General features: G+C 35.1%; 1 protein-coding gene and 1 long non-coding RNA gene across 8 annotated transcripts in view; one reads left to right on the top strand and one right to left on the bottom strand.

The window, feature by feature from the left end:
- The window catches only part of LOC108027275 (G protein-coupled receptor kinase 1), a 284,279-nt gene that overhangs the window by 191,685 nt on the left and 78,277 nt on the right, over positions 1-14,317 (bottom strand). For all 7 annotated transcript variants that reach the window (XM_044091485.2, XM_044091484.2, XM_044091489.2 and 4 more), the window contains one exon: positions 11,699-11,750. In XM_044091485.2, the coding sequence (XP_043947420.1) occupies positions 11,699-11,750 (52 nt within the window). The remainder of the gene's footprint in view (positions 1-11,698; positions 11,751-14,317) is intronic.
- The window catches only part of LOC127011799 (uncharacterized), a 28,726-nt gene that overhangs the window by 715 nt on the left and 13,694 nt on the right, over positions 1-14,317 (top strand). The gene's annotated exons all lie outside the window — the stretch shown is intronic.

The following is a 14,317-nucleotide window of genomic DNA, read 5'->3' as shown; positions in this document are numbered from 1 at the left end:
ATCTTCGGTGCAATAAGTATTGAAGGTTATGGGTGCACTTCATTTTTCTTCAAAACTCTGTTGTCTGGTTCCAGCATGACCCTGAAGAGTGTTTGCGGCTCTTTTCACCTGTTAATGATGTTAATGACGTTCTTTACAGAAAACCCGTTTTCTTTGAGAGCATCGATAACTATCTTGGGGGTTAAGTCGGATGGATTACTTTTAGTACCACTTGCAGACCTTTGCTGCTTTTTAGTTGGAACGTGTAGTAGCTTTTCCTAGTTTCTTTAGGTATTTGGATACAGCTCGGAAATGTTCTTCAGATTTGTTCTGAAGCTTGGTTTCATGGATTTCCCCTTTTATGACCGGGACAACATGAAACAATTTCGTTGAACAGGGTTCGAGATTTTCTCCCTAATGTAAATTGGTGGGGGCTTAGGTTTTCGTTAGGCCTCCTTTTTTCTTAGATTTTTTATGATTTTTTGAAGGTGACAGTGTCGGGAAGAATTTATATGAAAAAGGGGAAAAAGTGGCTCAAGTGCTTATTACTAAACATTTAAAAAAAAATCATAAAAAATATAAGAAAATAGTTTTTGAAAAATTCTTCTTGCAGTTTCTATTATTTTTGTTTAAACAAACTTTTTGCATCAAAAAATTTAAATTTTCAAGATGAGGAAAAAAATTTAAGAGTAGACACACAAATTCGGAATTTTCAATAAGTACCGAATAGGTTAAGAAAAGTAGTGCATCATTAAAACGGCATTTAAATTACCTTTTCATTGATGCCAAAAGTTAAACGAAGCAAGTTCAAGTTACGAGTATATTTCACTTTTCTTTATGTAATTATAAACATTAGCGGTTTCATCGCAATGAGCGTCTTTTCGCCTTATTGTCAGATTCTGGTTCGCAAATCATTTTTATTGCCGAAGACTTAGCTTAGCGTATACGGTTGCACAGACGATTTGGGCTTAAATATTACCACTGTTGGGAAAAAAAACTCGGTAGCACGTCACAAAGCCTACCTGTTTTGGGGAAATATACGTTGGTGGGGGAAATATACGTTGGTGGGGGAAATATACGTTGTGAGCTCTGGTGTGTAGCGGCGTCAATGTTAAAGATAAAATTTATTCTCTTGTTTTTTGTGGAACGTTTATTGACTTGTAACAAGTCACAGAAATATCGAAGGCTGCTTCAGCTGAACAAATATCCTGCGATGAAAACTGTCACCAAAACATGCACAAGCTTCCGTCAGGTCGTCTGCATTCTTATTAACTAACGTTTAAATTTCGTCAAACTTACGAGGTGTGTTCAAAAAGTAAGGTGGCTTTTCAAATTTCGCGGGCAAAATATTTTCGATTATCGATTTTTATGTTTTGTTATGTTGGTACACTCTTCCCTAACATCTGTACCAAGTTTCAATTGAATCCCCTTTTTTGTTTAGTTGTGAGAGGCGTAAAGGTAACAAGTTGTTTTGCGTGCTCAGCGATTTTTTGCTATCGATAAATATGGATCAAAGGATTTGCATCAAATTTTGTGTAAAAAATAAAATTAAGTGCTCCGAAACACTTTAAATGTTGACAGTGGCATACGGTGAAACTGTTCTGAGTAAAAAAAAAATGTTTACAAGTGGTACAAACTCTTCCAAGATGGCCGGGAAGATGCCAATGACGAGCCTCGCTCTGGACGCCCGAGCACGTCAACAACTGATGAAAACGTTCAAGCAGTGAAGAAAATTGCTTTGGAAAATCGTCGAATCACTATCAGAGAAGTTGCTGAAGATGTCGGTATATCGCTTGGGTCGTGCCATGAAATTTTTTTAAACGTTTTGGGCATGAGTCGTGTGTCAGCGAAGTTTTGTTCCAAAATTGCTGAATTTTGACCAAAAGAACCGTCGCATGAGCATCGCTCAAGAGCTGTTGAATGACGTTAACGACGACCCAGATTTACTTAAAAGGGTCATAACTGGTGACGAATCATGGGTATATGGTTATGATATCGAAACCAAAACCCAATCGTCACAATGAAATAGCCCATGTGAGCCAAGACCGAAAAGAGCACGCCAAGTTCGATCAAATGCCAAAGTTTTGATCACTGTATTCTTCGATTACCATGGCGTGGTGCACCAGGAGTTCTTACCACCATATGGTCGTACGGTCAATAAACAGTATTATCTGGAAGTTATGCTCCGTTTGCGAGAAGCAATACGAAAGGAACGTCCAGAATTGAAAATGCACACTCATCTTTTCTTGTGAGAGATTTTTTGGCCAAAAACAACACCACAATAATGCCTCAGCCACCATATTCACCGGATTTGGCCCCATGTGACTTTTTCTTGTTCCCAAAACTAAAGAGACCAATGAAAGGACGGAGATATGCAACGATTGAAGAGAAAGACTGCATCGCTGGAAGACCTCAAGGCTATACCGAAAAGTACTTATGGGAAGTGCTTTGAGGATTGGAAAAACCGTTGGCATAAGTGTATTGTATCTGAGGGGGATTACTTTGAAGGGGACAACATTAATATTGATAAATAAATTAATAGTTTTTCTTGAAAATTCAAAGTCACCTTACTTTTTGAGCACACCTCGTATCATATAATATATTTTCTTAAGCAAGGATAGTTAGTAAGTATGTGAAAGGCGCAGAAGTGTCGTGTTTACCCAAAGCCTCATTACTCGCTTTTTTTAAAGATACGGGGCAAAGCACAACCCCACCATTTCGGAATTAGTGCACCAAGTGCAATCAGAGGACAATTTATATTCTCTGTAGTAATCAAGTTATTTTTGCTACTGCTTTAAAAAAGGCACTGATACCTACGCAGGATTCCAATTACCACATGCTCTTAAGGTTTTTTTTATGCTTTGCTATTTATTTATTGAATCTTCTCCCTTTGGATACTAACAATAAGTATATCAAATATTAAACTAATTAATCTAAGGTACGACACTGTAGGACACTTTTTGTTTGTCTATTTCATCTTTTTTGGTAAGAATGCGTAGGTCCCTGTGTATGTTTTGTTTGCAAATATAATTTATATAAAATATTTATGTTATTCTATTAACTTTTTTATTGTTCCATGCTTTTTGACGAAACCCAAATTAATGAACCAGGATAACATTGTGTGCTCCTAGATATGGTACTTTGCGGGTTAGAAGGAATTTTTCGAACAACTCAGACAGATACGATAAGAAACTAATTGGTCTGTAGGATAAAGGAATTGTGTGGTCTTTCCGGGCTTTGGTATCATAATGATAATGGATTTTTTCATTTTTTTTCGGATAGTAGACGAGACGTATGATCCCATAGAAGAGTTTACAATTAATCTTATTTGGCTAAAATAATGTCGGTAGAAAAATAGATTCAGATTCGATTTGTGTTAGGACACATAAACCAGTGTTCGGCTGAAAGAAGTGTAGCAAAAGTTTTGTCCTTAGCCCAGCTGCCTGACAAATTTAGGTGAGCCCTCCGCAGAGGATGTTTTACTGGTTGGCGAAAGTTTTTTAATGTACCGCAGCTGTGTATTTTGTGTGTGTTTCTGAATTTTTTTCTTTTTCCATGATTCTTCCTTAGATTCAGATTCCAAGCATTGCAGAGCATACGTACTCGAGGTACGCAGTCCTACCTATACCGGGAAATCCGACCTGTGAAAAGGTGTCAGAGGTTCCAAAAGCTCAGCGCGCTGAAGCGGCTCCGAAAGGTGCTGCGCGAATTATCTTTAATAACATTCATTTTTTGTTATTTTTTTCAACCCGCGATTTTTCTGACGGGCAGTGTAATTAAACCCGTTACTCATTGGGTAAATGGTTGTTAAAGATTCACCGTAAAGTATGAAATAAAAGAATAAAGCGTTTTCCTCTAAACTATATATATTTTTAATCAGGATCACTAGACAAATCGAACGAGGCACGTCCTACCGAACCTACCTAACGACAACGCATTTTAAAAAAGGCAAGTGGGGTTTTCCTTTAATTACACTTTGTAACATCACAATTTACGTCGATGGATGTTAAAAAAATGTATGCGCCTAAAAACGCTATTGTAAACTGTGCCGAAAAGTTCTCCTAAAAAACCTCAATAATGATAAAATTCTGTTTTTTGAGCCACTATTACAGGAGTATGATTTCTTGGTTTGTTGGTCTGTCAAAACATTTGGAAGGTTTTACTATTTTTCATTCCAACCCCGTACACAAAAAATTTTAGGATTTTATTTAACGGAGTTATAATTAAAAGACGACATTAATATATTCATAAAGCTGCGGTCATAATAAAGGAGGTGTCAATGGTTGCACATATGGGCCGTTCTTTTACAAACCGAACGAACTTGGCAAAAAAAAAGAATCACGTTTTTGATTTGCCTGATACTTTTTTTACTTTTACTTTTCGGAAAATAAGTAAACACGTGTATAAGGATTTGCCCGAAAAAAAGAGATGTTTTAATAAGAATTTTTTATTTGCCTGATACTTTTCTTACTTATACTTTTCGGAAAATAAGTAAACACGTGTATAAGGATTTGGCCAAAAAAAAAATGATTTTTTAGTTATAAAAAAAGTTTGTTTTCAAAAAGTAGCCTCTACTTTTAAAATACATTTTTTTAAGCACACAATTTTTAATTTCTTTAAGACAAAACCCAATTTTAATTTTAAAACATTTTTAAACTATTGACGCCACAAAAAAAATATATTTTTCTGTAATTTTAAAATTTGCCCCCCATTTGTCATTAACAATCGATTTTTTTTATTTTTACACCCGTTACTTGTAGAATAAAAGGGTCAGATTCGTCAGAAAGTATGTAACTGGTAAAATAAAGCTTTTCCGACCACATGAAGTATATATATTCATGATCAGGATCACTAGCCATGTCCGTCCGTCCGTATGAACGCTGAGATCACAAAACTATAAGAGCTAGCATATTCATGCAGATTCCTGGGCTTCCTACGCAGTGCAAGTTTGTTTCAGCGGGGTTCTACGTCCCCTATAACTCCCACAATCCGCGAAAATCTGTAGCGCCTACAGTTTTTATGATAGGATTATTTTACTAAATTTATCATTTACCTAAAAAAATGTACCACTCCCACTCTAACGCCCACAAACTGTTAAAACGCTTAAATCTGTCTGCCGCCCAGTATATATATATGTATACAGCTGTGATCATTGAAATAGCAGTGCATGTTTATTGAAATAGCAGTGCTAAAAGAAAAGTATAAAATTATTCAATGTGGCTTATAAATAACTTAATCCTACTAAAATTTGATTTGATTACGACCTAATATTTTGTTATATAGCCTTTATTGGCTATTACAGCATCACACCTACGTAGAATGGAGTCCATCCTTCCGGCACAACTTGCCAAAGCTGCGGCATCGGGGATTTCTTGGCCACTTATCACCTGATGTCCCCCCATAAGTTTTCAATAAGATTTAAATCCGGGGACTGTGCTAGTTACGGTATTACGTCAATTTGGTTTTGGCTTAACCACTCCTTGGTCAGTTTGCTGGTATGTTTTGGATCATTATCCTCCTGAAACGTCCATATTAAGGGCATTTCATCCTTAGCATAAGGCATCATAAAGTTTCTCAGTATAATACAATAGACCCGTTGGTCTATTAACCCATCGATCACATGTATCGGGCTCGCACCGCAGTATAAGAAACATGCCCGTACCATGATTTTAAGGTCACCGTGCTTAACGGTCTTAGGCGTATGTTTTGCTGGTGCTGGTGTCGACGGACATACTGTCTTGAACCTGTTCCACAAAATAACACCAGCTTAGAATAATATTTCCTTAGGATATTACGCCATTTGGATAGTGGCCAATTCAAGAGGTATTTGACAAACTCCATCCTAGGTTTGAAATGTCTTTTACCAAGTAACTACTCCTTTCGTTGATTTTGCACATTCAAATTTTTGTCCAAAATCTTCGCCGAATATCTCTAGAGGATGCAAAAGGATTGGCTTTGCTGAAGCGCACTATGCGTTGGTCGTCTACAATCGTGGTTTTGTGTATCGCGCCTTGGTTTTCGCGCTTCGATTCATGTTTTATAGCTTTGGAAAATATCTGGGCAGAATATTTTAATGTTTTGCCCATCTTTCTCAGTTTAATTATTTTTTCTCCTTCTACCTTGTAACTGTATTCCACTAAAATAATATTTTGCCATTGTTATTATATATTGTCGTATTATTTATAATAAGGATATTAATTAAACTTGCTTTTGACCACATTTCAAGAGTTTTTGGCATTTTTCGTGGGAGAAAATTAAAAACTGCTATTTCAATGAACAGCCAAAACGTAGTGCTGGTGTGCAAAAATACAAAAACAACCCTAAAACTAATCTAATCTATCAAGATTTGTACTTGATTTTAATCACTAAGATCCATTTTAGAAAAAAAATGTACCAGTGATCAACTAGCAAAAAGGACTATGCTAATTTTATAGTGTTGCTTCTGTTGCACTGATATTTTAATGAACACAGCTGTATATATTTTTATTTTCTTACTTAAGCTGAGTAACGGGTATCTGATAGTCTGATATCGATATATCAGGAAATATATAGGAAATATATTTAAGAATAAAAAGATAATTAATTTTCCAAATTCTAAATTTATTTATTTTTTTATACCTGTGACTCGTAGAGTAAAAGGGTATACTAGATTCATCGGAAAGTATGTAACAGGTAAAAGGAAGCGTTTCCGACCCCACAAAGTATATATATATATACTAGCCGAATCGATCTAGCCATGTCCGTATGAACGCTGAGATCTCGGAAACTATTAGAGCTAGAATATACGCAGAGCAAGTTTGTTTCAGCGGTGTACCACGCTTACTCTAAAGCCCACAAATGGCTAAAACGCTTAAAGCTGTCAGCCGCCCACATAACATCTACTGAAAAGCGTTCTTTCTTGTTTCTTATTATATTTACTACATTTATTATGCAATTATTTTAACACAAGTCGATTTTCATGCAAAGAATGGTGATTAGCCGTAGCTAGTTTTTAGGTTTTTAGTATAAAGCAGGGAAGGGATAAAGTGCCTTTAACATTCATCGTTTTTTGGAATCTTTTTTCCAACTTTTTCTCTTCAGCAGCATATTCTGTTGGTTGAAAATTTCGTAGAGATATTAAAAACAAAACAAAAAAAACACAAACAAGAAAGGAAGTTCATTTCGGCTTTCCGAAAGAAATGCCGTTATAGGTTCAGTGACATTAAAAACAAAAATTTTATAACTTCTTTGACAGCTAAATATTCGACTCATCCGCCTTTTATTAAATGAAATTCGAAATTGTAGAAAGTACAAAAAATGGTATTCCCAATAGTATAAGATAATACGAGTATGTCAAAAACACCGCCGCCAATTCCCACCAATTTTCCGATCGTTCTTATGGCAGATGTATGATAAAGTAGTCCGATTTTTATATTTTCAAGCGTAGGAGTTTATATGATTAAAAACAGCAAAGATATAATTTTAAAATTTTTTTTTCCGATTATTCCTATGGGAGCTAGCCAGTCCGATCTGGCTGTTTCCGACTTAAATACTACCTGCAAAAGAAAGAAGACTTAAGAAAGTTTCTTCACGATAGCTTTAAAACTGAGAGAATAGTTTGCGTAAAAACAATCGGACTGACGGACATGGATAGATCGGCTCGTCTAGTGTTGCTGATCAAGGATATGTATATTCTTTACGAGGTCGAAAACGTCTCCTTGACTGCTTTTCAAACTTTTGACTAAAATCATCATCAGCAAGGGTATTAAAATATTAAAAATCGATCAACTTATAAAAAAAATATCACTGTGGACGGCAGTCCACGTAGTGACGGAGCGCACCAGCAGAGTGTGCGAAGGCGACGATCACGCTGCTAAACCAAACTTGGATGCACAAGAATCTCAAGAATCTACTTGCCGAAGCCCCGTATATGGGTAGATCCAAAAATCTAGTGATCCTGATTAAGAATATACATACTATATGGGGTCGAAAATGCTTCCTTCACTTTACGAGTAAGGGGTATAATAAAACAATAATGGAACCTAAGCATGGCATGCGAAAGTTTCTATACTTTTGCAGGTCAATCCCGTAGGAAAATTTTATGTGCAGAACATTTAGTTTTTTAGTAAACGAACAACTTATTACAGAATTATTAAGATAAGTTTACATATAAATATATTACCGATTATTTTTACTAAAAAGAAATATAACGGTATTTGTATTACTTTGATATTAAGTATCAAATAGTTTCTATGAAAGGTATACGTTTTTATAGCCTTGCAGAGAGTATAATGATTTCAGTCAGAAGTTTGCAACACAGTAAAGGAGACGTTTCCGATCCCATAAAGTACACATATACTTTATCAGCGTCACTAGACGAGTCGATCAAGCCATGTACGTCTGGCCGTTCATTTTTCTGCAAACTAGTCTCTCAGTTTTAAAGCTATCGGCCTGAAACTTTTCCAAAAGTCTTCTTTATATTGCAGGTAGTATATAAGAAGAAAAAGAAGAGAACTATATCTTAAAGCTCCCATAGGAAATGTCGGGGAAAAAATTTGTAAAAACAATTATATCTTCGGTGTTTTTTACATATAATTTTTGTTATATCCAAATAACATTTTAAAATAAGTTCTGAATTTGGAATTAAATTTTTATCAAAATCGGACGACTATATCATATAGCTGCCATAGAAATGATCGGAAAAGTAGTCGGAAAATATGGATCATATCTTTGGTGTTTTTTAACTTATAACCTTGGAAATAACATTTTTTAATTAATTCTGAATTTTGCATTAAATTTTATCAAAATCGGACGACTATATCATATAGCTGTCATAGGTTCGATTGGAAAATTGGTGGGAAAATAATATGAAACAAATTATAGCTTTGGGGCTTTTTGACATATTATCTTATAATATTGGGAATATAATTTTTTATATTTGTAAGGATTTTGAATGCAATTTAATACAAATCGGACTTATCTAACATATAGATGTAAGAAAATGGTCTTAAAAAAATAAAATAATTTTTTTTTAGCATTATTGAAGTCAGCAAGAATCCTAAAAATTTTACATGGTGTTACCAAAGTTGATTATTTCTTATAACTGCAGGGGTATTCAAATTGGGCTTAACTTCCTTTCTTGTTATTTTTAATTTTAATAAAAATTCTGAAATGTTGAAAGGTCTTCTTCACTTCGTTGAAAACTTCTGTCTAATATCTTTATATTTACTGCAAGGGTATAAAAATAAATCGAAAATCTACGACCGGTGTATTATCCTCGAGGCCACACGGTAAGAAGGACCACAACCGTCTAGAATCTGCATAAAATTCTAGGTTTAAGGGCGTCATCCCATGTTGGGGTGAAAAGAACAGATTTTTTTTGATGCCGTTAAAAGGCTTTAGCGCTAATGAACTTTCAAACGCGTTTTCAAACGTTTTTTCATCTGGCTAAAACAAGGCTAAAACAACAAATAAATGCTAAAAAAGTTTTAAAATAAAAAAAAACCGACCAACCAAAACCCCGATACAAAAATATAAAGCTAGTTTTGATAAAAAAATAAGGTGGAAATTAATAAATTCAATAATTTCCTTAAATTCAAAACTATCGTCAAACAATAAAAAAGTTAATACTAATGAAAATAAAATACTAAGGTGGAAAATAATTAATGAAATAATCTTCTTAAATCTTAAATTAGAAAATAGTGATCCTAACGAAAAATTCACTGCTCTGACAATATAAAAAACAAAAAGTAACAACAAAATTTATAGAAATATCAAACCATTAGGAAAATAATTTTAAATTATTATCAAATAATCATCGAAATCACAGGCTAAAGGGCAATCCCTCTCCAAAAATAAACATTAAAAAAGAAGGAAGGAAAAAAGAAGAAAAAAAAAAGACTCCGAACAGGATCATCAACCAAGAATCCAACAGGATCACCAAACAACGAGAAGAAAATCAAGGAGTTATTAATTTTGGCCAGAAAAAGTGGCAAAATGTCGCAGTCGTCCACGGAGTCCTCTGCCACCAGGGTCAGCAAGGATCAGATCATTTTAATACAACTGGAAAGTAATATAAGATCAACAACATTAAAAATGCATTTGGATACATTTAAATGAAGTGAATCGGTAGACCAAGTGGGGATCCTGATGAATCGGATCCGTTAAGAACGTCGCGTGCTTTAGGCACTTTATATTTTGTGTTTAAGTGAATTGGATCAGCAGTTACGTATATTTGCACGTATATTTAAATATATCTATACAATATAATATTTTGCATATCCCAAGATCCGAAGCGTCGAGATCACATGGAGAGCCTCGACTCGTTACTCAGCTTAAGGGAGCAAAACGGAAATTGAGATACATGAGCACCAAAGCGATATATATGAGAGCGCCACCTACCGGCTATTTCAGTACATATTATAAGGGCGGCAGTCATCATCTATCATAAAAACTGTAGTCGCCACAGATTTTCGAGCATTGTGGGCGTTAGAGTGGGCGTGGCGCCCTGTTGAAAAAAACTTGCGCAGGAAGCCCAGGGATCTGCATGCCAAGTCTGACTGTGCTAGCTCTTATAGTTTTCGAGTTCTCAGCGTTCATACGGAGAGACAGACAGACAGACGGTCATGGCTAGATCGACTAGGCTAGTGATCCTGATCAAGAGTATATATACTTCATGGGGTCGGAAACGCTTATTTTTACCTGTTCTATACTTAAGTTACTTAAGTTAAATACTTTGATGAAAAGTCTCAAATCGGATCCAACTCTGAAGTGGTTAATCAAAGAGTTCAAAGAAAATATCCGGAGAATAAATTGTTAATAATTATCAAATGAAGAGCATTCAAAATATGCAGATTCCTTTTTGAACAGATACTCGCAGTAAAATAAATACCATAAATGATAGGGCCATTTACAGCAAACAAATCGCTTATGGTCTATTAGATTCAGATTTTGTAAATTAAATCGAATGTTTATAGAAGAAAGTAAAAGGCCATGGTTTAATGAAGGTTCCAAGGCTCAGAAAGTCCTAAAAATTTAAGATGATGTTAAACTGCTAATATAAGAAAAATTCCACTTTTGGTTTAACTTTTTCGTTTAATGTTTTTACTAAACATTTTTTTGTTTCGATATTAAAAAAAATTTTTTTTTCCTATTTTTGAAAAGCGGCTTTAACGATTTCGATTAAGTCTTAAGGTGTATACCCATTGACATTTCCTTACGTTTTAAATGCAACACATTGTTGTAAAAGTCCCGTTTTAAAGTTTTTGTTCATTAAAAGTGACTACTTGTACTAGTTCAAAACCTATAACACTGCCTGAGCGTTATAATTTTTTCTGCGTATCAATACGGTTTCGGGTGTATGTTCCACACAAGAAAGTAAATTTATTTTCGTTAATAATTCTATAGAAATAAAAATTTGATTTGTATATATTTACATAATAAAGTCCACTTCCACCATCACTTTCAATACAGTCCAACTACATCTACTTTTTCCGACCTTTAATTAAATTAAATAAGTTAAGACAACTGATTTGCTTATTTGATAACTATATATGGACAGATAGCTTTGAGGGACTAAGTCAGGGACTCGAGAAACTGGGACCTTATACTTGAAGATGGAAGTGTTATATTTTATTATTCAAAAATGCATTGACTAAAACGTTGCCATTAACAACAGATAAAAAAAAATATTTTATTTTGTAAGCTAGTTTTATGAATAGAATACTAATATTATACGTACTTGTAAGTTTAGTTCCAAATTTTTCCACTGGCAAAACCTGGTAAATTTATCGCTAAAAAGTAGAAAAAATATATATTATTAAGACAGTAAATCGTCTATTACTTATATTTAGTTTCTAAAGCGAACCAGGTTACACGATTGTTGTTACTATGGTTTTAATTATTGTGCCGGTAATACAGTAATATTAATAAGTAAAATAACAGTAAGTTAAAAGGTAATAGTTTAAATTATTTTAGAAAGGAAATAAAACCCACATCACTCCTCACGCGCTCGGAATCAATACCCTTCAGTTCCGAAAAGTTTCCCATGGGAATTCACGGAAGTCCAAGGAACGCCCCAAATAGAAAATTCTATGGGATGTCCGTTTTTTCCGAAGGGAAAATGCAAAAAAAACATTTTCAAAGTCCCTTTGGATTTCCCTTGTTCCTCATACTCATTTGTTGTATGTCCTATCCTCTGCAAGGGAAACGTCTCAGGGAAATCACATCGGACATTCTTTATATTTCCATTGAGTTTAACCTGTGAAATCCCTTGCAAGGGAAACGTCCCAGGAATATCAATTTCACCGTTTCAAATATTGAATTTAAAATACATACATATTCATTTACTTTTTACTATATTTTGTTAAATTGTATTATTTAAATTTTCCGTTGAATTACAATTATTACTCGCAAGTCTATGTTTTTTTTTTTTTTGATAATTTGTTTTTATCATTTAACATCGCTTTTCGGTCAGGGTCCTCGGAATCCCTGACCAACGCTCCTGAAAAAAATAAGGGCATGCGCTTAAAAAAATGTGTTTTACTTGTATACTTGAATATTTACCTTTTCAAACTCTGTAAAACTCTTTGAAGGATTTCATCACGCCACTTTCGGGTTATTTTACAAAACCTTTACAAAATGTAAAAAAAAAAGTTCTTTAAACGTGGATCAACGCACAAGATCTTCAACTTAAGAAATCACTTACCTGACTTGAATTTATCAAAAAATATCACTTTTGTTAATAAATTAAAACGTGTCGCAGCGCACAGCCGCTGCTTCTCTTTTCAAAACTCAAACAGAATGCACCCGGTCTTCTTCTTCTTCTGTTTTTTTTCTGAACATAACGGAGATACGCAAAAAAAGGACCGGCCGAAGGTTGTCTCCAAAGACATGCTGATGTCGACAACAGCAACAGTTTTAGGCAGAAAAAAATACCAAAAAACCTTTTTGCGCTCGGATATGTTCCGGCGAGCGAACTGCTTAACTGAAGGGTATATTTAGTTCCCCTTCCGGTCCAATACAAGGAACATTTTAAGTTGTACGTGCGGGTCACGACTTTGAGGTACATTTGTAGTAGTAACGGAACCCACAAGAAAAAGTAAGTGGAAATTCTGAGTGGATAATACTACTAACGATTACCAAAAAGGGAATAATTTAATGTTGGACTTGTGGCAAAAATCCATGAGCTACAACAGATCAAAGGTTTTATATGAAAGTAAGTTGCTATGGTCTAGACGAAGGCTCTGCCATAACTCCTATGCACGGGTCTGAAACCTAAGCGTTAGAGTTGCAGGTAAGAGAGAAAATCTGACACTAGAATAGTTTTGGAGATCCAAAGGCCACATATGTGACGAGCCGCATGTTAATGTTAATTAGAATAACTGGGGACAATGATGGAGTTATTTATGACCTGATCGGAAAACGAGCCGCTTACCCAAGCATTCCATTCTTTTGTTTAAAAAATATCCCAGTTCGCTGGTGACAGTACCCCAGAAGAAGACATCAATGAACTGGTCTGGAACAGCTGAGGCCAGAACAAAGTTAGATTGGGTAGTGTGCGGGAAATGATAAGAAGAAACCAGATCAGTGATATGGAGTGCATCACGCCGTCAAATGCCATTACGATAAATTGAAAAATTGGCGCCGGACAACATCACAAATTTTAAGCTAAACGCACGGATAGCCACTTGTTGTCTGGCCTGAAACTACGAATTCTTTGAAATCCTTGAAATATTAAAGTTCAAGAAACGCACGTAATGAGATTCGGAGCTAAATGTTGCCCATCTTTAGGATACGAGAGCTCGACAACAGTAAAATCGCTACCGGCCATTTCATCCAAATGACACATTCACAGGAGGTGGACTTTAGGCACAAAAGAGAGGCGCGTTGTGCAGCAAATTGCACACTCATATAGATATATATATAGACGTTTTCATCGTAACTTACGGTAACGTTCATCGTTCGCAGTGGGAAAAGTTTAGCCACTGTACAAGAAAGTGACCGGCACGTGCGTTCGGCCACTGTAGGCACCAGGCCAGGAGATTTCAAATTAATCAAGCATAATCCAATAGTAATAATAAGATAGGAAGCTAGCATCGGCAAGGCGAAATTTCTGTATCCTTTTAGGTCGTTTCCGTTTTTTATAAAATTAAAAACTTACTTTAGAAATATTTAGTTAAAATGCCATCTCAACTTAGAACTGAATGTATTTCCGAAAGGAAATTGGTCCTTCTGTTACGAGCGCCTGTTATGGTGTACAGAGAGGTAGATAAACTTTAGAAATTCATCTACCTCTGTCGGTCAACGCGAAAAAATATTTTGTAACATTCACCGCGAAGCATAACGTCTCGGGTTAAGG

The sequence above is a fragment of the Drosophila biarmipes genome, unplaced genomic scaffold (genome assembly GCF_025231255.1).
Source record: "Drosophila biarmipes strain raj3 unplaced genomic scaffold, RU_DBia_V1.1 ptg000009l, whole genome shotgun sequence".
Classification (NCBI taxonomy): domain Eukaryota; kingdom Metazoa; phylum Arthropoda; class Insecta; order Diptera; family Drosophilidae; genus Drosophila; species Drosophila biarmipes.
This window is presented reverse-complemented; position numbering and strand designations above follow the sequence as displayed.